Source organism: Carcharhinus amblyrhynchos, unplaced genomic scaffold, assembly GCF_965287045.1.
Source record: "Carcharhinus amblyrhynchos unplaced genomic scaffold, sCarAmb.v2.hapA chromosome_202, whole genome shotgun sequence".
NCBI classification, from domain to species: Eukaryota; Metazoa; Chordata; class Chondrichthyes; order Carcharhiniformes; family Carcharhinidae; genus Carcharhinus; species Carcharhinus amblyrhynchos.
The window spans coordinates 126,835-152,097 of record NW_027649942.1 but is presented as its reverse complement, the minus strand read 5'-3'; the positions used below and the strand labels follow the sequence as shown (position 1 = coordinate 152,097).

General features: G+C 40.2%; 1 protein-coding gene across 1 annotated transcript in view; it reads left to right on the top strand.

The window, feature by feature from the left end:
* The window catches only part of esyt1a (extended synaptotagmin-like protein 1a), a 112,231-nt gene extending 91,252 nt beyond the window's left edge, over positions 1–20,979 (top strand). Inside the window, exons 17-31 of the mRNA XM_080183254.1 lie at positions 2,930–3,127; positions 3,831–4,007; positions 4,296–4,378; positions 5,415–5,463; positions 6,341–6,430; positions 7,963–8,058; positions 8,483–8,554; positions 9,598–9,684; positions 9,941–10,084; positions 10,449–10,699; positions 11,108–11,200; positions 13,318–13,449; positions 14,471–14,567; positions 15,062–15,111; positions 15,658–20,979. Coding sequence (XP_080039380.1) covers positions 2,930–3,127; positions 3,831–4,007; positions 4,296–4,378; positions 5,415–5,463; positions 6,341–6,430; positions 7,963–8,058; positions 8,483–8,554; positions 9,598–9,684; positions 9,941–10,084; positions 10,449–10,699; positions 11,108–11,200; positions 13,318–13,449; positions 14,471–14,567; positions 15,062–15,111; positions 15,658–15,679 — 1,641 coding nt within the window. The 3' untranslated portion in view covers positions 15,680–20,979. The remainder of the gene's footprint in view (positions 1–2,929; positions 3,128–3,830; positions 4,008–4,295; positions 4,379–5,414; positions 5,464–6,340; positions 6,431–7,962; positions 8,059–8,482; positions 8,555–9,597; positions 9,685–9,940; positions 10,085–10,448; positions 10,700–11,107; positions 11,201–13,317; positions 13,450–14,470; positions 14,568–15,061; positions 15,112–15,657) is intronic.
* The last annotated feature ends 4,284 nt before the right edge of the window (positions 20,980–25,263 follow it).

Here is a 25,263-nt window from a genome sequence, read left to right as displayed (position 1 = left end):
TCGTTTTATTACTTTTTCAATATCCCTTTGTTTATGTTTGAAAGTTTCCCAATTTTCCAGCCTGCCACTGGCCTTTGCAATATGGTATACCTTAGTTTTTGTCTTTATATTGTCCTTGACCTCTTTGTTTAGCCATAAATGTTTTTTACACCCCCCCCCCCCCCCACCTTATCATCTTTCTTCCTCATTTTAGTTGTGAGAAATTGAGTATCACCTTAAACAACTGCCATTGCTCATCTGCTGTCCTACCTTTTAGCCTTCCTGCCCACCCTACTCAGGCCAAATCTGTCCTCATGTAGTTTCCTTTGTTAATTCCCAGAACGCTAATGTGGGACTCCACTTTCTCACCCCAAACTGAATTTTGAATTCTATCATACTGTGGTCACAACTCCCGAGAGGATCCTTAACCGTGAGGTCATTAATTAATCCCTTCTCATTACACAATACCAAATCCAGGGTAGCCTGCTCCCTGGTTGGTTCCACAATATACTGTTCCAAGAAACAATCTCTAATACATTCAATTAACTCTGCCTCCTGGCTACCTTTGCCAGTTTGATTTTCCCAATCTAGTGCATATTAAAATCATCCATGATTATTGCTGTACCTTTTCTTGCAAGCCCCCAGTATTTCCTGGTTTATACTGTGCCCCACTGTGGAACTACTGCTTGGGGACCTACAGATTACTCCTACCAAATACTTCTTCCCTTTGCCATTTCTTATTTCTACCCAGACTGATTCCACATTTTGATTTCCTGTGCTTATTTCATTTCTCACGACAGCACTGATACCTTTCTTCACTAGCAAAGCTAAACCACCTCTTTTTCCTTTCAGTCCATCTTTCCGAAATGCTGAGTACCCTTGGATATTCAATTCCCAAACCTGGTCTCCTTGTAACCATGTCTCAGTAATCACCCCAAATGATACCCTTCTGTTTCTATTTGCACCGTTAGCTCATTAATTTTGTTCCCAATGCTTTTTCGGTACAAAGCTTTTAAATTTGTTCTACTGGAAAATTTCCCTACTCGTTAATAATTCCAGTCAGTGATACAATTACAAATTCTAATCCATCCTACAACCACAGCAGAAAGGCTGCCATTATAAATCCAATACTGTCATCTTGTTTTGCTGTCTCTGTGATTTGCCTCATGTTTTATTTTCTATATGTCATTTCTCTCCTGGATCCATTGCAGCTTAATTTCTTTTGACAACATGGTATTTTATCTATTCTCTTAAAATGATTTTTATGTAAATATTAACTCAATAGCTTAACTAGTGTTAAAACTGAGCACAGACTTTTTATGCAAACAGACTAAGGAGCATACACTCAAATGAAATGCACCTCTGTGCATCACCTCCCCTTCTTTCATGCTGTCTTGTTTGTGCCTATCCATCCCACTGGTGTCCTGTACACAACTGTCTCACATTCCAACTAGTTGATTTGTGTGCAAATGAAAAATTCAAGAGACAACGGGATTCACTGTTGTATTTTCACTGGACATAAAAACCTGGGTAATGACAGGTTTCTATGAAAAAGTGTTTAATTATCCACTTGTGGGTAGAAAGAAAAAGCAGAATTATTTTCAAAAGGTGAAAGACTAGCAAGTGTTGGTATTCAGAGGGATTTGAATGTCCTCAAACATTAATCACAAAGTTAACACGCAAGCACAGCAAGTAGCAAGGAAATGATATGTTAGTTAGCCTTTATTGTAAGGGGAGGGGGGGGTGCAATCAAAGTAACAAGATCTTCCTACATTGTACAATGCTCTGATGAGACCACACCTGGAGAATGGCATTCTTACCACCACACCCCTCCCTCATACCCCACTGGTGGGTTTGGTGGCAGGTGGGAACAGAGAATCCAGCAGGAGCCAAAAAGTCAGAAACCTGCCAGCGTAAAATCACATTGCAATTCTCCCAATAGTGTATCAGTCTTCCTGCTGGCTGATGGCGTGAACCCTAAATGCTCATGAGAACAGCTACCCACAGGCATCCTGTCAGACTTTCCAATCTTTGGGAAATTATGCCAGTTTAAAACCCAATTGTTTAAGAATGGTGTGCACAAGGTCGTCCTCCATTGCAAGAGACTTTGAAGTGAGTGCAACAAAGCTTACCTGTCACAGTGCTGCACTGTTCCTGATGTGATATACATCGCTCTGCCAGGGAAACCCATTCCTGCCCTCCATCCCCATGCCAAGCTGGTCTTCATGGACAGTATTGGATCCTCCTGTGTCACTAAGTCGGATCAATACAGTGCCTGAGGTTGAGCTGCCTACCACTGCACTTAGCCTCAAAAGTGGAGATCTCTACCCAGAAAACCAAGTGCAGCTTTGATCCCCTTACTAAGGGCAGAGGTTCACTGGTTAATTTTTGGAATAAGAGGGTCCTCCTATGAGGAGCCATTGAATAGAATGGGATTATATTCCCTGGAGTTTAGAAGAATGATTTCATTGAAATGTATAAAATGTTTAGAGGGTAGCCACTGAGAGGTAGTTTTCTTCTGGTTGAAGAGTCTAGAACAAGGGGTTCACAGTTTCAGAATAACGGGTTGGCCATTTTGGACTTGGACGAGGAGAAATTTCTTCACTCAGATGGTTGTGCTTTTTAATCTTTGGAATTCTGTCCCCTGGAGGGTTGTGGATGCTTGGTCGTTCAATATATTCAAGAGATTGATAAAGACACAGAGTCAAGGGATATGGGGATAATAAAGAAAGTGAAATTGATCTAGATCAGCCTTGAACATATTGAATGGTGGAGCAGGCTCGAGGGGTTGTCTGGTTTACTCCGTTCCTATTTCTTCAGATGTATTAGATTTGAAATAGGAGTCCCTTAAATTCTGGACACAAATCAATGAATATAAAGCAGAATAAGTTGGATGTCATGCCACTTCCATTCCTCCTTTTACCATGGTTGTGTGTTTTTTCTTTGGCAGGTTCTGATTTCTGAAATGGTTGATCTGGAGAAACTTCCTAGAACTCGGAAATCCACATTAGAACAAAAACCGGGATCAACCAAGTCTGACAAGGTCAATTTGACTGCAGCTAAATTGGTGGAGGCTGCAGGAGTGGGCAGTCTGATCCAAGCTCCCTTACCAACTGAAAGCAGTGCCCCCAGCAGTGTGGGGACTGAGGTACTGGGTCAGTTATAGGGCTGCTTTATATTTGTCCAGTTGACACGAATCAAGTGGGGATGGATTAGGAAGGGACGGACGTATGGACAGGGATGGATTAGGAAGGTATGGGCTGATGAGCGGGGACAAAAGGGAATTATGGATAACAGGTGGTATGAATTATGGCAGGGATTGGTTGACTGAGCAAATAATGTTCATATAAAAACTGAGCAATGTAATTTGTACATGGTAATCCAGAACGTACCATGCTGTTTTGAAGCTGCAGCATCTTTAAAGTTATGCAGGAAGCAAAATGGTCAACTGCTAAAACTACAAAATCCGATTCCAATTTGGAGATCTACCTCACACAATTTGCTTTTGCTGACATCCATTGAAATTTTGTAATGTTGTTTACTGATTTTTTTTTAATGTAAAACTAATGAAAAAGTGCATTTTTAAATAAATAATTATTGAGGAGAAACAGAAGTTCTTAAGTGTGTAGACAGGGTCAGTCATTTTCTAAATGGTGATAAACAAGATACTGCAGGAACAAAGATTTGAAAGTCAAAAATAATTTTAAAAAACTAGTGGATAGATACCAAAAGAAATCAAACATGGAGTTGACGTACAACTCAGTCATCGTCCAGCTGAATAATGGAGCAGGCTGAATGGCCTACCTATGTTGCTAAAAAGTTGCAGTTATTCATTTTTGCTCTTCCTTCAGGGGGTGATACGGATTCACCTGTTAGAAGCTGAGAATTTAATTGCAAAGGACAACTTCATGAAAGGAATGGTGAAAGGGAAGTCAGATCCCTATGTTAAAGTGCGAGCAGGAGCCCAAAGCTTCCGGAGCAAAACAATTAAAGAAAACCTTAATCCCAAGTGGCATGAGATGTATGAGGTCAGTCTCTTCGGGTGACACATTTTTGAAATCCATGGGGGATAAAATAACCCTTTTAAAATAGCCATGAAGGGTAAAAGATGGATGGGTCTGGTAACAAATGAGCAGGTCCTGTGTGCAGGGCAGTCTCTGTGCCACCTTTTTCATTCAGTCCTGGTATTGTATAAAGTTTCAGTTTGTTTCATATGTGGGTGCAAATATCTTGCTCTATTAATCCCTGTTTTTTTTAACCAATCGGTTACTACATTCTTCCAAAGCAAGTTTCTGACCTAACTTCTCTCCTCATAGGTCATTGTAAATCACATCCCGGGTCAGGAGCTGGAGTTTGAACTCTTTGATAAGGACATAGACAAGGATGATTTCCTTGGAAGGTATGTTTCTCCATCAGAAAATTGAGAAAAAAGCATTCATAAGAACATAAGAAATAGAAGCAGGAGTAGGCCATCTAGCCCTTCGAGCCTGCCCCGCCATTCAATAAGATCATGGCTGATCTGAAGTGGATCAGTTCCACTTTCCCACTTTCTCCCCATAACCCTTAATTCCCTTGTCTATCAAAAACCTATCTACCCGTGAATTAAATATATTTAGCAAGGTAGCCTCCACCACTTCAACGGGCAGAGAATTCCAGAGATTCACCACCCTTTGAGTGAAGAAGTTCCTCCTCAACTCTGATCTAAACTGCAGCCCCCCACCCCCCCCCAACCTTGAGGCTGTGCCCTCTAATCCTGCTATCCTTTCTACGCGGGAAGAATCTCTCTACCTCTACCCTATCCATCCCTTTCATTATCTTGTACGTCGCTATAAGATCCCCCTATTTTTACAATGTTAAAATATCATTAGAACAAAGAAAGCACCATTTAATTAGTGGTTTGATATTCTATAGGACCAGAAACTAATTCCTCAAATGGTTTGGTGAAGACTGTCAGGGTAGGTACATCACAGGGTTAGATACCAGTTTCCTTCAACTCATGGCCTGTGGGCTGCAAGAAGACAGTCCATATGGCTCCCACAGCTGGTAAGATGGCTCAGTTAGCTTGAAGATTTCTTCAGGGGACTAACCCTCTATTCACAGCCTGTTTTGCTCTCACATTTGCTGCTCATAGGTTTACTAGATACAGAGTAAAACCACCTCCACACTGTCCCCATCTGACACTCCCAGGACTGGTACAACACAGGGTTAGATACAGAGTAAAAGCTCCCCACTACAATGTTCTATCAAACTGTGAACTATACATCATAAATAAACCCGTTAAAAGGTAGTTTGAAAGTTCTGTGGGTAGTTATGGGAATTCTACTACACTTCTACTCATAAGTGAACTGCTTTTTAGGAAGGTATGTGGCTAGTTGCATTTACTTGTAAAAGAATTATCTTGATGTATTTGAATTAAATTGTCATCTCACATGCAGATTGAAGATCAGTTACAAGGACATCATGAACAGTAAAGTTATGGATGAGGTATGAAAATCTGGTGAACTCAAATGATGTAATGGGATAGATTTTCCTTTTGCTGCAGCTGGGAATATTGGATCTCCTGGGTTTAGTGACCAAAGGAAAATCAGACAAGGAGAGTGGAAGGAAGCTTTTTGGATTTTTGATACTTTTTAATTAATTGTCAGAAATTGGGCTCCAACGAACTGTTACATAACTGGGATTTCTGTTTAGCTGATAGAGATTGCTCACTCTCCATCACAACATACCACACCTAACTAAACTTTTAAACATAGGTTTGAAAATATCATAGGTGAGGAATTTAAGCAACTAAAATCAAGTAGTCCACAGCAATGAATGCTTGTCTAGCCAAGGCATCTTATCCATTTGAGTATTGGCTTACATAGTTTTCTGGATGACAGTGGGAAGAATGTCAGATGCATGTTTTCCAGACAGTAAGGCAGCTGAAATTATTTTTCTTCTTTGTCAAAATGCCAAGACAGGCCATTCAACCTATTGAATTTGCACCTGTGTTTCCTTCCACATGAAGTCACCTATAATCTCACTCTCTAGCTGCTCTTCTCCTTTTTGATTGAACTTTGAGATTCTCAATTTTGTAGCTATTAGTCAAGTTTTGATATTTTACTGTAAGCTCCACAATATAGGAAACACTTGGACTGTGTTCCGGTCAGGTTTTCATGAATGCAATTTCACAGCTAGCTCCAAAAATGGAGTGGTTCATTGGGAAGGATTCAAGGTGGACTTTTCTATGACCAGTTGGTCCAAGTATCATTGAATGCATGACATTATACAGGCTAGTTCCTCATTCAAGTTGGAGAAATAAGTAAGCATCATAATTACTATGCTACCCAATTTCTTGTTTCTTTTCTTTATCCATCTGTAGTGGTTCATGCTGAATGATGTCAAATCAGGAAAACTTCATCTCAAGTTAGAATGGTTGCCACCGGGCATGGATTCAGTCATCCTCGACCAGGTAAGTGGTGCCAATTTTCCTCCTGTTGTCTAGCTCTTTAACTTCTCAGGTGATTTTGTCTCTTTGTCTAAGAGGACAGTGCCTTATGGACATGATGTAGTGGTGGCGGTGTCAGTTGCAAGCTTTCAGTGAAGTCCAAAGAATTTGGGATGAAAATCTGCTTCTTCAAGTTGAGTTTGTATTTTAACTTGCACTGCTGGTTGAGGGAAGAACAAATAATTTTCACTTCTGGAAGTTGAACATCATGCTTTCATGTTTCAAAGTCACAAGTATATCGATCCGCCTTGTTGTCCAACAAGGGGCATACACGCAGTGGGTCGTGCAAGGACTGCTCTTGGATGTTGCTTTGAGAGTTACCCAGTGCTTCATGTTATTAGTGTACGCTTAAACTGGACCAGCTGACGGGCAACATGACAGCTCAGTGACTATCACTGTTTGCTGTGCAGATACATGGATTTGGGCCAGTGTCTGTGGGAGTTTGCACATTCTCCCCGTGCTTGCTTGGGTTTTCTCCGGGTGCTCCGGTTTCCTCCTACACCCCAAAAACGCGCTCTTAGTCTGATTGGTGTTAACAAATTGTCCCTAAATTAGTCTTCCCTCAATCTGGTTATGGTTCCTTTTATTGTGGAGTCCAATAGGCGTAGACAAAGGTCATAGGTAGAAGAGGGCACTCACAATGTTAAAATGGCGGTGAGGACTCGTTGGGCCGAAGGGCCTGTTTCCCGTGCTGTGTTGTTCTTTGTTACCTTGGTTATTACTGGGCAGACACGTCAAGATGGTGGGTTCGGTCAGATCATAACCATTGATCTGTCACACGCATGCAGATTAGCAATTAACCATCAACAGTGGTATTTTCATTAGACTAGTAATCTGGAGACTCAGGTTAATGTCTGGGGGTCTGGGTTTGAATCCCACCACAGCAGATGGTGAAATTTGAATTTTTAAAAAACTGGAAGTAAAAGCCAGTGAAGAAGTTAAAATGCTGAAGTAGCACTAAATTAATGATGACCATGAAACCATTGTTTGTCGTAAAAACCATCTGGTTCACTGTTGTCCTTAAGGGAAGGAAATGTGCCGTCTTTACCCAGCACTCTACGCATGGCTCCGGATCCACAGCAATGTGTTTACTCTTAAAATATTCTCTGAAACGGCCTAGCAATTCACTCAGTTCAAGGGAAATAAGGGATCTGCAATAAATGCTGGCCCAGTCAGTGACACCCACATCCCATGAATACATTTTTAAAAAAAGAGCCAGGAGCTCCTTTTTGTTTTTAAAAAAAATCAAGTTTAGCAAGTGCTGTAGAATGAAACTGGGATTATAAAATTCCTACACATTCCTCAACCTAGTATCAAAATAGGGACACTGTGACCAGCCAAACTTAAAGGGAGTCTAGGTGAAGAATTTTGCATTACTGTGTTTTATTCTGTTAACAGGAAGTTGTAAAGAAGCTGTCTCACCTAATTGCTCAGTCAGCTCCAACAGCTGGTATTTTAGTTTAAATAATTTTACTTTCCTATCTATCTCTTTTCAGGTACTTCAGGCTAACAGTACCATCTTCGCACAGAACGAGGTGGAACCATCTGCTGCCATCTTGACCGTCTATCTAGACAGGACACATGAACTTCCTGTAAGCCTCAGGCTTGTTGATTCCCAATTAAATGACAATTTCCCCAGCTATAATTGCTAAAGCTGTTCGGTCCTGCTGTTGTCTGAGCAAGTCTACATCTAGGCTTGCTAGAGATGCAATTGTAGAAAGAGAGATTTATATTTCCCAGCAATCTAGCAAGGCTCATATAATCAATTTATACAGGGCATCTTGTTGAATAATCTCACTCAAAAAGCAAGATTCAATCACCCACCCAAATAGGGTTTGTGTAGGAATGCATGGTACTGTGCCATATTCAAATCTTGGCCATTCAAGACAACTCTTTTCACAATGACTATGGTCAATCTTAATCCACAATATAGAATAAGATCATTAATAAGAGTTAAGTTGCTAGCTCGTGTCCATTATTATGATTCTAACTTACGGATCTTACATATTCATGCAGATGAAGAAAGGGAAGAAGCTTCCCAGCCCAATGGTTCAAATCACTGTCAATCGCACCTCGTTTAAAAGTCAGGTAAGAGACTGACCTTCTCAAAGGTTAATTAGTTTTGAAGCTTCCAACATGCAAAGAGTTCTGGCATCTGGAGAAAATGTTGCTCTTTGCAGAAAAGCTGATCCTATTTTTGAATAAAGGTCGAGTGCATAGAAGGGAAGATTCCCCCTTCTCCGTGTTAATGTGTGATCCTTGATGTCAACGCTGGTGATTTGTCGCTGCAAAACATGCTGAATATCATTGCTGGCAAAATCAAGAAAATAACATTCTTAAAGAAGCAGGTCTCAAGAAGTGACTGAGTCACTGCTGAATTTTGATACATTCTGCAAGCCACCTTAGCCAGAAGTGCAAGCAACTACTTCAACAGCAAAAAACAAAAGTTCCTCAGATGGGTATCACTGGACAACCTTAACAATTTACAACAAAGCCTGCAACACTACGTAATATCAATTCTCAGTTCCATTTCACAAACCAACATCTATATATAAATGGAAGTGAAAACTGCAATAAAGCAATTTCAGTACCGATCTGATAATGTATGAAATCATCACCTCGCTCATCTGCATAATATTAATTCGGCACCAATTATTTGCAGCTTGGTCAGAAAGGTTGTAAGAATGGCTGTTAAGGGAAATGGAAATAATCATATGTCATACTAATACAGTAGTGTGTAGATTTTGAGATTAGGGCTGAGGACTAAGGGAATTCTACTCTGAATTTTAACCCTTTGTACCTGGCCTGGGAGTGTTTAATAGACAGCGGAGGAGGAGTTTTACTCTGAAGCTAATTCATAAAGAACCTGCCCTGAGTGTTTTCCTGACAATGAGACTCTCTCTTTTATGACCAGAAAATGAATCCTTTCCTCCAGGATCTATTTTAAAGAGAGTAGAAAGCATTTATTTTTAAAGCAAAATGGAAGTTGGTATATTAAAGATGCAGTGGGTTAGACTCTATGGTCTCAGGGTTTTTTAGACTGGAGGTCACGTTGCTGAAACCCATGTTTCAACAAACATTTCTTGTTCTTTGCACACAAGTACAAACCCTTGCGTCCTTTTCTTCTGCAGGTCATTAATAGCACAGAGCTACCCATTTGGGAGGAGTCATTTTCATTCCTTGTAGGGAATCCAAAATTGGAACGTATGGAGGTTCAGGTATGCTGCAAGAATGCTAGAGCATGAAAAGCTATTGTTAATCGGCTATTTTACATCTTGGTTAAGTCACATCAGCGAAACCACCCCAGTAAATTAGCAAACAAACTCAATGAACACTATATCATTATAGTAGACTTTTGTGGATTTTATTTTTATTTCATTTTAAACCACTATATCAAGCATCCTGATACTGGATTACAATGGTTCTAGCACTTGATATTTTCATTTTAAAAGCACGTTCAAAATTGTTCCCTAGGTTAAGGATGACAGTCACGTCCTGGGCACACTGACACTTCCACTCTCCCAACTTCTGGCCAGCAAGAATCTGACCTTAGACAAATGGTTTCAGTTGGAAAATTCAGGACCTAATAGCAAAATCATGTTAAAAGTCATGCTGGGGGTAAGAGCATATGAAATAATTATTGACTGTATGTGTAAAAATGCATTGCTGCGTACCATTGTGTGTATATATGTATTTGTGAATGTATACCTGTGCATATTTGTTGTATATCCACGCGAAAATGCTTTCTATCATCATTAATAGCCCTCATCACATAATGGAGCCTGTACAAAATAACTTCACTCTTGTTCTATACATGAGACTACTTTGACTGTTCTGTTCCTTTGCATGTAGAATCACTCTAACTGTTCTCTTTTAATCATGAGGTGGCTGAGTGTGTTCTGCATATTCTGTTTTATAGGTTTGCTCCGAGTGTTCTTTTATGTAATGTTGAAATTCTGTCTTTGTTTTTATCATGTCACAGATCCTTGTTTCTGAGCATTCGAGGGAGCTTTACTCAATTCAGACCGCGGCACAGGAACCAGTTAACTGTGAGGTGGAAAATGTGTCTTTCTCACCTTCAGTTAGTGATGAGAGTGAATTGAAACCCATTTCATCATTAGTGAATGATCCCAGCAACCATTCAGTGTCCTCCTTTGCTTCTGAGCACAATGTCAACATTTCCACCAGTGAGTCAGCGTCATCTGAACTGGATCTGCGACAGAGAATGAATCGGTAGGCAGCAACTTTTTTTCATACCAGTTGCATAAATTATCCTTTTGCTGAACATTATCCTGATGTTGCCTTTGGCCTTTGCCATGTCACAGTGTAAAGGTTGAATCATACCATGTTCTTTAAGGTGCACGGTATTTAGAGCATGGGAGCAGATGTTTTTAAAGTCCTTGGTGAACCCCTAGCGAGGCCCACGCCTCCCATCACCACACTTCACACTGCAAAATCCAGGAGGAAATTGAAGTGCAGCTGAAGGACTCAACATTGAGTTAGTGAGGGCCCACACAACTGGCAGGCCACAGAAGGCTGAGTTGATGGCTAATTTGTCGACTGACTGCTCAAAAATCATGCTGTGCAGACGTTGCTTGTTTTTTTTATATAACCACAGTCACTGTCCTCTTCCTGTTTCAGTAAAATGGATGTTTTGGAGTCAGCACAGATCAAGCTGACACTGCAATACAACGTGCAGCAAGGTAGACTGCTGCTTGTAGTACATTCCTGCAGGTAAGGGTTTGGGAGGCAGCCACTGAATTTTATTGCTAATAAATCATTGTACTGCACGTCTCATAGTTAAAATCTTATGTGGACAGTTTCATACATCCTGGATTAACTCAGTTTTATAATCCCTTACACCTTTTAATGAATGGAATACCAAGATATGCACTTTGCATGCTCTCTCCCCCGCCCCCTTTCCAGTTTTCGCCTCTTTGCCATCAGGGTATATCGGCACATTAATGCAGCAGTACTAGATGTGGAAGTACTGTAGCTGCAACACATCATTTTGGCAGCAATAGTTAGCCATACATCAATTTCCAAGATAAGAAAATTCAGATATTGGAACATCTTTTCAGTGAATTGTAGTAAGTTATCAAATAATCTATTAAGAATGTACAGATGACATAGAACTCCTAAACTGAAAATTATGTAAGGGAAAGTCACCATAGTCCCAGATGAGCATAGGTTGCTCTCCTCTTAAAGAGCGCTGACTGGTGTCATTTAACCTGAGGATCTCAGTTCAGAAGATGGGGTCTTCTGGGTCATTCAAGGTCATGAATAACCTGAACCGGTACAGGAATTGAACTCATGCCATTAGTGTCGCTCTGCATCACTAACCAGCCATCCAGCCAACTGAGCTAAACTGATGTAATCTGGCATGGAATCACTTTTATCATTATTGTCATCCCTTCTAAGGTGCTGAAATGGGATTCTCTGATGATCCTTCTACAGTGTTACTTCCGTCATTTAAAACACTTAATCCAGGATTCCTAGCTTTATGTAAAATTCTCTTTATTTTTCCAGAGAAACAGCTTTCATTATTTAAATGGAAAATCATAGGCAGGCTCCAGTGACGTTGGAAAATTCCAGCCATTCACGCCCTGCTGTCACTGCAAGCAAGGACAGAAAATTTGGTGCTCAGCCAAAGTTCTGTTCACCACAGACGGACCACTGAATCCCTTTGGTGTGAGAATGGCTGGAAAATTCTGGCCTTTGTCTTTACATAAATGTTGCAGAGCAGAAACAGGCCATTTGGGTCAACTGATCTGTGCTTGTGTTTGTACTCCAGCTGAGCCTCCTCTTATCCTAACCTATCAAACCCTATTTGTATATCATTTTATTTCTTTACCGCTGCAAGCACTTGGCTGGCTTTCCCTAAATGCATGCTATTAACTTCAACTATTTTATGTGGTAGTGAATTCCACATTCTGATCACTACTCCATGGTATTCACTATGATTTACAGCGAACTAAAGAAAAAGGTGTTATGGTAATTGTGCTTGGTCTAAGTGGGTTTGGAGAATAGGAATTAATTGTGTGTAAAATGCAACACATCAGCGTGTGCAGGACACACACTGATGTGTTGATCCCAACCAGTTATGGTTGGTTTTTTCATGGAGCTACATGTTTTTCTACAGAGCACATTTTGCACAAGGGTAGTAAAGTCAGGGCTAATTTTATCGTGTTATATACTGACTTCAGCAGATAATGATAATTTTCACTAGATTCCTCTAAGCTTGCAGAACTTAACATGAAAAATAACAGGCTTGTTCATCAGGTGCGACTCAGAGGCAAAAGAGCTACTCAGCAGCACAAGATGATTGACTGTGATTCCATCTCAATCATTTTCTCTCATACATGTGAACATACACACGATCATTCAGTTCTATGCTCAAAAAAGTCCAGGATACGTGGCCCAGGAGACTACAACGTGATTTTAAAAATGATCAGCATTGATTTACATTTTGAAAGGGCAGAACTGTTAAACATTTACAACAATTGAGGGTATAGTGTTACTGTAATAAAAATGATCCATTCCTTGGGATTTAAATTGCTTCCAACCATTAATTGTAGATACAAGTTACCACCTGTCAACTAGGGCTAGCAACAGAGCGCTTCACAATTGTAGAATATCCCAGCTCACAGGAAATGAAGAAAACAAGGGCATGGGGGTAGCTACAAGAGTGCCTGCATCCACTGGCGTTGTAAAGAATAACCTTAACAGTCTAATGTTGGAGAAGACAGTTTGCATGAAGGACCGCAATCAGATGACTTAAAGTGACTCAAGTACAAGCTAACCACGCAGAATGTACAGAAGCTTTGCTGAATGTTGATTGTTTGTTGCAGGAATCTGAAACTCCATTCCAAGGAGATCCCTGATCCATACGTATCTCTAATTCTGCTTCCTGACAAAAATCGAGTGACAAAAAGAAAAACAAGTGTGAAGAAGAAAACAATCAATCCAGAGTATAATGACAAGTAAGGATGCTGAATAGAAGAGGAAATAGAGAAGAAATAAAAACTAAGGGAAAAAAGACCCAGGGCAAAAGTAGACAGTGAATAGAAAATGTATTAACAGGCACGAAACAAGAGGAAAAGCCCATTGAGGCAGTATACTCTGAAATAGTAGGATAACATGATAGCATTTCTATTCCAGTTACTTCCAGTCACACCCATAAAAATAATTAATTTTGTTTGTGAAACAACCTCCCCAGCCCAATGGTTCCCAACCTTGTGTGTGTCATGGCACACTTCTATACTGTAAAAAAAAAAATTGGAGGCACACCACCTATTTCCTTAGTCCTCTTCCCTTATTGGGAGCCTAGTTTTTAAAAGCTGCCCCAGTCCTTTCACCTGTTTTTTTTTAACTTCTCCATGTCACCTTGCCTGTTCTTGTTAATCTCTCTGTGTCTCTCTAGCTTCTCCCAGAGTTATTGCGCCCGTTTTTGAATTTTCACTTTGGGTGCATGGCACCTTTGTCTTCAGCTCCAAATCCCGTTGCTCATGTGTATGGGTTTAACCAAGGTAAAAAAAAAACTAAACCATGCACGTGCAGCTTTTTCCCAGCTGGCAGATGCATGGGAGGCCCAAGATTCATCAGGTCTTGGAGATGTCAGCTACAGAGCTAAAGACAAACGTTAGTTTTAATTACATGAATTTTGAAACTTTCTCTGTATGGGGCTGGGAGGGGTGGTCTTCACATTATATGCACACTGCCCTATGTGTGGACCATCCCGGAGAACAAAGTTGGTCTGGAGTCAAAGCAAGTGAATTAAAATCCGTTGAAAAAAGGGTTAATGGGTGGGAGAAATATTAACATTGTATGATTTCCTTTATCGGGACAGGTTGGGACAGGAAACTGGTATCCCTAAAATAAGAAATCAATAGTTGATATGGGAAGGAGTCCATTGTAGAATCAACATTTAGGAGCAAGGTTAATAGGCTGAATGGCCTTTTCTCATTCTGGACTTTATGTTCTTGTGCTTACTTCCCCCACTAGATTTGAGTTTGAAATGCCATTAGAGGAAGCACAGAAGAAAAAGCTGGACCTCACTGTGAAGAGCAATGTTTCCTTCATGTCCAGAGAGATTGGAAAGGTATTGTATGTATGTGTATCAACACTGTCTACACTACTGCATAACATTCACAAAGTCCCAGTGATGTAAAGAAAAATATTCTTAAGTATATCCAGTCCAAATATGTGTAGGTTAGGTTGATTGGCCATGATAAATTGCCTCAATGGCGGGGGGATTAGGAGGGTAAATATGTGGGGTATTGGGGATAGGACAGTATCTGGGTGGGATTGTTGTTGGTGTAGGCTCAATGGGCCAAATGGCTGCCTCCTGCACTGTAGATTCTATGATATAACAAATGCTGTTTAACTCTCAAGTATTTTAAAATGATCAATCTGGTAAATGTTTAATCAACAAATCACATCAATTAAGGATTTAAAAAAACCATCAGGCCAATCAAGGACACTTGATATTTGAAAATGTGGGCACAGTTATGAACATTCTAAGTCTTTTGGCCATCTTTCAATTTTAGTGAATCTGGGCTCTAACCATGTGCCTTACCCCTGCTTCTCTTCTAGCTCTGTTTTGATCTCTCGCAGCTGAACCTGACTCAGGAGATAACACAGTGGTAAGTGAGGAAGCCATATTATGGGTGAATAAGACATGAGCCAAGCAGTTGTATATCATTATCCGTTAACCATTTGCAAGAATTGATCTTTCCTGTGTTAACACTAATAACACCCCATCTTCTGATTTTTTTCTTCCATTTTCTTTAATTAAGTTAGTGGAGATATCCATTCAGTCGATGGTTAGGAAATATGGTCCATTTCTTCATTGCGAAGGAGTTGAGTTTTGGAATCATGTTTTCAAAGAATGAGGAAATGCAACAATAGCTTTGTTGCAACTCAGACTGGCACATCACATGTGCATACATACACGCACACAAATGGTGCAGCATCATATCATGCTGAGCTGTGATATCCTCAACAGTTGAAAAACATTCATTGCTTAGGCTGACGTGTAACCACTTTTGAGGCACTGGAAGGTGGCCAGTGTCTGTGAAACTGTATCCCAATATCTTCAGGAGAGGATAGGAGAAACCAATTTTTAAAGATGCTGTATGATTTTACAAAATTATAACATTTTCAGGTAAAACTTTTCTTTGTGTTTACAGGTTCGATTTGAAGGAAGAATAGTGTGTTCTGGTTCATGATCAACTATTTCTGAATGGTTCTATTTCCACTGAAGTATTTTTTACCGCTTAAAGTATTATGTCACAATTTAAATACTATGCTTTTTTAATTCACATAGTTCCAGAGTACTGGGGAAGCCATGTTCTTTTAAAGGCAAAATACTATGGATGCTGGAAAATTTAACTAAAAACAGGAAATGCTGATAAACAAGGTCTGGCAGCATCTGTGGAGAGAATGAGTTGACAGTCCAGATCTAAATGATCCTTCCAGAGCGTGTACTGTAGAACATTTACAACATTAGTCCCTTCCCTAAATATCTATACAATACCTGTGGTTTTTGGGTACTGCGCTGCTTTGTCACCTCTGGAACTTAATCGTAAGGATCTTAATTTCTCATGATTTCTGAGCTAAATCTATATGAAATAAGTTCAGGCGGTCTCAGTGCATGCCTGTCATGTAACATCAAAATGTAAATGTCCCACTGATGCAGATGGGAATACAGAAATTGGAACTGGTTTGAAGTTATGTAATACCCAGCATAAGTGTGGCAATCGAGGGGCAGAAAGCAGTTTCATTTCTAAACATTGATAACATTCCACTTATTTAATCAAGAAATTAATCCAAAATAGTAAGTTCTAGATCATGGAACTTAGAAAAATTGCACACATTCCAGAGTGCATGAGCTAACAGGGCTCAAAGGTTTTTTCACAGACCAATTTCAATTAGGAATAGATTTATTGTGCCTTCTATCTGAATCACGTTTGCCAAAAACAAGCAGTGAACAAAACTGTCTAAAACAATGGGATAGAAAAATGTCTGTCTGTTCTTGGGACCTCATGCAGCATACATCAGGCTTTGGTTCTCAAAACAGTTGACTACCAATGCAACACTAATTCCACAGGCAACTCACACATTGTGAATGATGATTATTAGGCTGCCTGCCATTAGCGGCCAGAGGTATTTATTACTTTTGTTTTCTGCCTGTATTAATGTAAAAATGTGGCCGATGCTTTAGGCAGAGGCCAATTGTGTGAAAAGCTCAAGTAGTAGAATTGCTGTGGGGTCTGTGGTTCCCAAGTGTCAAAATGTGTGATTGCAAAGGGAGCAAATAGGAATATGTATATGGAAATTTTGTGAATTATTTGCATGGCATACATAAGCAGCTTTTCTTTTGCTGTGTTCAGTGCCCATTAAAAGCAACCCAGTTCTGGAATTCGCATTGTCAAAAATTAAGTTGGTGTGTCAGAACTAGGAAAACCTGCTCCACTGGAGTTTGTTGTGCAAAATCTGGCCTAGTTTTAGCAGAAGTGAGAGCATGGAAATAACATGTTGAGGGGCGTAGCAACAAGAAACATAGCTATGTGCAAGGCTACAGTATAGCAGTGTCTGCTTGAAAACCTGACTCCATGGTAACTAAAATTGTATTAAGTGATTGAACATGGATTGCTTGGAGCCAATTGTATACAGCATGAAGATGCCTTTTATAACTAATATGCATAAACATACAAACCAGGTTTTTCTTTTGTATATTTGTGAGTAGCTTTATGAGAAAGCCTGTACACCTATTAAAATTTAGCAGGCTTCCATTGGAGCTTCTATATAATTTAGCCCTGTTCATGAATTGTGGCCTAACATGTTCAGATTTCATTCTAATAAAACCTGACATATAAAAATCTTGTATGTTAAGATTGTTTAAAGGTTGAATATGTTTTACGTGGAAGTAGAGACAAGCACTACTGATGTTCATAAGTAGGAAAGGAAGTACAAACCCACAGACTTCTCCAATCAACAAGCCTTTCGTCATAGTCCGGGTCCACTATCAGTCTTGATGTTTAAGTGAACTGATAATGTTGTAAAAGTAGACAACAAAAGTACTGGTGGTAGTGTCTAGGAAACACGAGGAAGGAAGTGTTTGGAAATGGTTGGTAAATAGGAAATATTCTAATCAGTGAAAGTTCACAAGGAAAATCAACTTCACCAACTACAGAATTTAAATTCAGTTAATTAAATAAGCCAGAATTGAAATTTTGAATTAGTAATAGTGACAATTAAGCCACTGTATTGTCATAAAAACCCAACTGGTTCACTAGTAACTGTATTTTAGGAAAGGAGACCTGTCACCATACTAGTCTGATTCCAATTCCACAGGAATCTGGATTGTGACAGCAATGTGGTTGACTCTTATTTACTCTCTGAAATGGCATAGTATGCCAATCAAGTTTTATAAAAACAAAAGCAAAGATGGACTGCAGCAATTCAAATAGGTGGCTTATCAAGGACCTTACCAGCAAGGCCCATAACCCATGAATGAATGGGATAAAAGAAGAAACTGATATGATATTATAAAATATATAACATGAAAACTTACACCTGAAAATGGAGGTTTTAGGCTCATCCCAAAGCAGTCATCACCACAGTACCAGTAAGGTAGAAACACCAATTGGGCATGCCACTGCAACTTATGTGTCTGATCATTCCCAAACTCTCAGCCAACTTGGATGCCACAAGTCCTGTGGATGCTGAGAGAAACAGACAGAAACGAAGCTGGCAATTCTACCATATTGCTGTGGTATCAACAGATATGCTTTCAAAATAAGGCAAGTGAAAAACCTATTCACTGACAGTCTCCAGGGGTCCCTTTAAGACTTGTTGGCTGGGCTACCTAAGATTTGGAAAAATGAGGCAATGAATGCCCTGCCCCTTGAACATGTCCAATCTGACATATTCAAGGGGCCTTGTGTCTATTGTTACAAAACCACCTGGTACAGGACAAATTAGATCCTTGAGTGGGACTAAGCCTGATAGATTCTAACATTTTTTTGTTTAGAAATGTGGAGAGCAGCTACTGAACAGAGTCAATAGGCAAAATTTTCCTACCTCACCCGACACAGGAATTATAGTGAATGGGACACTATCCAATGGTCCATTAACCTCGGGCAGGATTTTTCAACCTTAGTGTTTGCTGATGAGCCGTTAACAAAATAAAACATTTATTAAACACGAAAAAGTGAACTATATTATGCTACTCTTTCATCCACAACCATAGAAATATATACAGATTCCCAAGTTACAAAATCCATTTTATACTCTAATAGTCACTGTTAAGTAAACAGTCCAGTAAACCAATTGGCGAATACCACACTCAACCAAGTGACATGTCAACTGGTCTCAGTGGACTGTATCTTGGACACAAGAGTTTCCCATCTCTACTCACTTTGGAATCTTCTGCCACGTGGCACTTCTTCTCTGACAGCTTCCACAAGCATACCTCGTTCCTTGATTTAGCAGTTAGCTTTTTCCTATCCCTCCCTGGTTTGTTGGAATCCTCTTTTTCAGTTTTGCACTCTCTATGTCTTTTCGTGTCCTGCCTGTTGTGGCACCGTGGAATGCTGCTTCTAACGGAACTAAAACTGTTCTATTCCTGTGGGTTCCCCACTCTGGATCTGTTTCTTGGCAACAGCACAGTTTTTCTCTTTTTTTAAGCCCCCCCCCTAAAAAACATAAAGGGTTGTAAAACCTTATTAAAATTCTAAGTTATACAAAGAGCTCCAGACCTGCTATCTCCACTCTTCAAACATTAGACCCAGGTTTCACCTTTTTAGCCCACAAAACAAATTTAATGCCAAAATGTATTCCTAGTACCCACAAATAAAGTTTTTTATCTCTATTTCCGAACACTGTTTGAAGCGGGCACTTCAAGTCACTAGTTGCAACATTCCCAGGGTGGAGATAATTGGGACTGTTTCAATGGCTATCATATTAACAGCGTCAGAAGCATTCAAATAGTGAAACATCCACACACCCTTCAGTGCTAATCACCCTACCTGGGAAACAAAGCTAATTTTTCTAATCATTTGGAGCAAGATAAGCGCATTCAGCCTAGTAAGCTCACTCTATCCATGAATGATTATTTGATCAAGCATTCCCTTCTCCTCAGCCTCTTTTGAGGCAGTCAGTGTTGTTGCTGTTGCTATAACCAAAAACTGTCCTTTTGAAAAAGAGCTGCATGGATACCCATTGAAAAGAATTAATAACCTGGAGTCAACTACCTCCTTCCTCTGGGAGTCTGTTTCACATGCATATTTGATCAGCTGAGCAAAATTGGCAGACAGAGGTTTTACTAGTTGGAATTTTGGTGGCTTCAATACATAATCTTACATTGTACCATAAAGCTATTTAGAGGACAGCTGCATAACTGTATGCACTGCTAAGAAACACAAGTTTACCTTGGAATTCTTAATTAAATGCCTGGACCTGCAATAGCTTTTTCACTCACAAAAAAGGTGTTGCTAATGGTAAAACTACATGTTTAATACATTCACTGGAGACAGGTTATCATTGCTAAATCTATGTTTATCATCATGGGGTGAAGCCGTGCTGTTTCTGAGTGTTGGACAGTTTTGTAAAAAACAAACAATTCTAGTTTCTCAGGCAAAATATACCAAAAGCACTAATTTGGATTTTTCTTTGTTGCTGTTTTCACTTCCTAATTCAGTTGCTTTGGTTTCATAAGTTTTGAACACTAATTTGGAATTTGTATTTTGTACCAACCAAAATCACTAAAAACAGATTACCTGGTTATTTGTCCCAATGCTGTTGTGGGAGCTTGCTGTGTGCAAACTGGCTGCTATGTTTCTCTGCATTATAGCAGTGATTACACTTCAATAACATTGCTATTGACAGAGAGTCAGTTTGGGATGTCCTGTGATTGCAAAAGGTATATTTTTTTTAACTCTGACATACAGCCTGGATCACGCAGTCCATTTGGACATTTTTATTTGCCAACTTCTATCATAAACATATGATTTATAACTTTTGTAGAATGATATAGTATTTGAATTTTCTGTCAAAAGAGATACCAAGGTTTGAAAGATTGCACCATAATATTTGATAAACAATTGAGTGATCAATGTAAACCTATAGGTATAGTTAGACAAGGTAATGTAAATCTGATAATCAAGCCCATTTTTGTTTTAATTTCTATTTTTCACACTTCCACGTTTTTTCTGAGGTGCACCAACTGGAGATAAGCTTAGCTCCAGATCAGATTTTCATGGGCTGCTCCAGACAATCGCTAAAGTCCAACTTTCTCCATGATTCAGAGTTGATGCAACTCAATGTGGTTCCTGATTATTGCTCCTCTTCGTGTCATACAGGAAACATCAAGAGTGCTATACACGTGAAAAATAACTGTTTATAATTTAAATTCTTACCTTCAATATTTAGAGCATTCCCTCAGATGGATTATGTAGCCATTATTTTGCTTGTTACATGATAAATAAAACTGTATGGTTGTAATTTTAGTTGGAAATATCTTAAGTTATTAACCATAACTAGCATTAAATAAATTGCTACTTTTATGGTTAAATCTTGCCAAATTATATTATAGTTCCTTAAGAATGCTGTATGATTTGGGCATTTGATTATGTAGATCACTGTTCATGAATTAGATGGATACTTCTGCATGTTTTATGCACACACAGATACATAAAAAATAAAGTAACAAAAATGCAGTTACAATTATCTTTTATAGTTTTGATCATTTACTTTCTCTGGCATTAAGTGAGGGAGCTTGGCTCAGTGGTAGCACTTTTCAGTGCAGTTCCCAGAGTGTAGCATTGTTGAGTGTTTTTTTTCAGACATTAAACTGAAACCCTATCTGGTTAGGTACTGGGAAGAGGTGGAATTGAATAATGCCCACATGCAAACTGTGCTGCGTGCTTCTTTACATGATTGCAGTGTGGTTGTGGGTTCCCCTGCTCTGGACCCCTGTTTCTAGACAACAGCACAGCCTTTTCTCTTTTTTAAGCCTCCCTAAACTACATCAAGGATCTTAAAACCTCATCAATTTTGTAAGTATATAAACAGCTCTAGATCAGACTTATCGTCTCCATTCTAAAACAACATTAGACCCAGCATGGAGAATGCTGTTGAGTAATTGCATGCCCGAGTGGGGAGGGGCTAGCCTGTGGGACTCGCAGGGGTTCAGGCTGGCACACTACTTAAAACAAGCCTGAAGCTCTTAGACAGGCTTGAGCAGGTTTCAGAATTGATGCGTTGTCTCCCGTCAAAATTTATATTTTGTCTATATCCATCTTTAATCATGTAACACCAAACAGGATAATGTTGGATAAGAGGACATTGTGGCATATATACCTTTGAAAAAGACATGGCTGCTGGAGGGCACAAAGACAGCAATGCTAGCTACCACTGACAAGAACCCACAGGAACAAATCCTGGCAATCAAGTGCATCAGTGAGGGAGTTTCAGTTGTGATCAGAAGGAGAGAAACCCAAGATTGCCCTTGTGGGACTCAGAGGATCAATATACCTCATCAGACCTGGTCTGTTGCATTGAGGTGGAGATGCTGGCGTTGGACTGGAGTAAACACAGTAAGAAGTCTGACAACGTCAGGTTTAAGTCCAACCGATTTATTTGATAGTAAAATAAATCAGTTGGACTTGAACCTGGTGTTGTCAGACTTCTTACTGTTGCACTGAGGCCAGTCATAGCATGCCAATAGCTTCAATGGAAGATCTACTAACTAAGCACCAACCAGGAATAGATCTGGGACCTTCAGAATTTTAAAAATGTATTGCTGAATTAGGAACCACATAGGTCAGCAGGTACAGAGTAATGGAAAAATAGGTCAAATCACATGGTCTGAACAGACAGACACTACTTAACCACAGTACTAGAGATTGATCTCATAACTGACCAACTCATTTACATACTTAGCAAATTGCCACTCCTGTTGAGAATGGGCGATTGAACTCCCTCCATCCCTGCTGCATATCGACTGCTTATTGATATTAAAATTGTGGCTCACAGCAGGTTGTCACAAATATTCTAAGAGGATCAACGTTTTATGATTACCATGTATCTGACTAACCATTTGACTTCCATGGCAAGCTTTCACCGCATTATCTCTGAATTACATTCCTTTTACAAAAACAATATTGCAAAAACGATTACTTTGTCAAGGTCAAAGACTACATGGCACTATTTGAAGTTCAGCAGGAAAGATCCAAATCCTGGCCTGTATTTATCCCTCAACCAACATGATAAAAACAGATGATCCGATTATCATATTGCTGCCTGTGGGATCTTGCTGTGTGCAAATTGGCTGCTACATTTTCTACTTTACAACAGTAACTACACTTCAAATGTATTCAATTAGCTGCAAAATGCTTAGAAGTGTTGTGAAAGGCACTATTTAATACGAGTTCCTCCTTTCTAATCGAGAGACAGAAACTATTTCCTCTGTTGGGGGAATGCAGAACCAAAAAATATAGGGTAGAATTTATCCCAAAAAAAGTCTGTAAACTGGAGTGTTTTACTCTGGTCTTTTCAGCAAACTACCACATGCAATTTTCCCACACCGTCAATTTTTTTGGCAGTAAGGAGTTTCACACCGGTAGGGCAGGCAGAGTTTAAGCTTGCTAGGGAAGCTGGCCGCAGACTGCTAGGCATGCGCCCTGATCTCCCATATACTGTGTAGAAGTCTACAGTATATGGGATATCTGTAAACTCCTCCCTCCTCCGCCAACCCCGCAGACGTCACTCCCCTCGCCCCTCCCACAGACCCACTCAATCACCAGCCTTCTGATTCCTCCTCCCCACCTGATCGCCTGTACCACCACCAGCCCCCACCAATGCAAAGTTCCCCTCTACCCTCTCAGCAACTTTTCAACCACAACCCCCTTGCTCCACCCCCATCGGGCCCTACTCCCTTGGCACTGGCTCCGACCACACAGGGGGCCTCAATGACCTCCAGTCCCACTGGCGAGGCCATCACATCTGGTCCCCATTAGGACCAGAACCTCCACTAGCAAGGTTGGAGAAGCAACTGAGCCTAGCTAAGTGTGTCCCAGGCTCGCTAAACAGATGTAAATTAGGATATAAATCTTTCTCAGTGCAAGGCTGATCATATCACAAAAAAAAGGCCTTGGAAGATCACAACCGGCCAGACACCATTCCAATCTTTTGTCAAACTTCCCATCTTGCTACGCTACTCAACCAGTGCAGCAGGGTAGGGAAATCGCACCCAGAATCTTAGAATTAGAACCAGCACATTTAGAAGTGAAATCAGGAAACTAATTTTAACACAAACAATAACGGAAACCTAAAACTCTCCCCAAAATGTTGGATCAATTAAAATAATCACAACTTAAAAACGAGAGGATTTTGTCAGATAAGATATCAAGAGATATGGAACAAAAGCAGTTAAATTGACTTGAGGTAGTGATCAGCCTGATCTAATTAAATGTCAGAATATATGCAAGGGGCTGAATGGCCTATTCCTGTTCCTAAGGTACATAGTAATTTTGCTGTCAGAGAATCACCCTTTAATTCAACAGCATCATTCTTTTTCACCGTAGTAAAACTTATGGCTTCCAGGGTAGTTGTACACTCTGTGCCCTCTCTGAACTTGTTCACCAATTCAATATTCCTGCACTCCAGTGTCAAGTGAACCCCACAAGTGCTTGCAGAACGTGCATAGTAGGAAATTGTGGGCACTGTGATTATCTGTTATGAGCTCCCTGCTGCAAATGTGGTGTTACAGTGCTCAAGTTCAAACTGCTAAATCAATTTCATTTACGCTTCTTACAACTAGCAGAGAGAAAATACTATTATTGCATCAGTCTGAGCTGGATCCACAGAAACATAGAAACTAGCAGGAGTAGGCCATTCAGCCCTTCAAGCCTGCTCCACCATTCATTTTGATCATGGCTGATCATCAAATTCAATATCCTGATGTGCATTTTATTCCACCCGAATGTCACTGTCATGACTGAGACCATTGTAAATCATTCCATGTGACTTCGGTGAAGGGACTGAATGCACGATAGCTAAATTTGCAGATGACACAAAGATGGGTAGGAAATTATGTTGTGAAGACATAAGGAGGCTGCAGGTGGATTTACATAGTTGTAAGTGGGCACAAATCTGGCAGATGGAGTACGTTGTAGGAAAATGTAAAGGTGTCCACTTCAGCAGGAAAAAAAGCAAAATGTTATTTCAATGGAGGACTCCTGCAGAATTCTGAGATGGAGAGGGATTTAGGTGTTCTAGTGTAGGAGTCACAAAAAGTGGTATGCATGTACAGCAAATAATTAAGAAAGCTAGTTTGATAAAGTGGATTCAAAATTGGCTCAGTTGTAGGAGACAGAGAGCCCAATTTTACCATTATGGGCACGAAAACTTGGTAAAGTCGGGCGTGAGGTGTGCCCGCATCCTCACAGATTCCCACTTTACCAAGGCCCGAAAATGGCCACAATTTGAATCAAAGAACAAAGAACATCCCAGCACGGGAAACAGGCCCTTCAGCCCAACGAGCCCACACCGCTGCATCTTCCCACACCTACCCCGCCCTGTGTGTATGTGAGTGGAACCCCTAATGTAGCCAGATTCAGGGGAGAATAGTGTCAATTTGGTACACCAATCAGCCTAAGAGCACATCTTTGGGGTGTGGGAGGAAACCGGAGCGCCCGGAGGAAACCCACGCAACCACAGGGAGAATGCGCAAACTCCCACAGACACTGGCCCAAATCTATGTATCGGCACAGCAAACAGTGATAGTCACC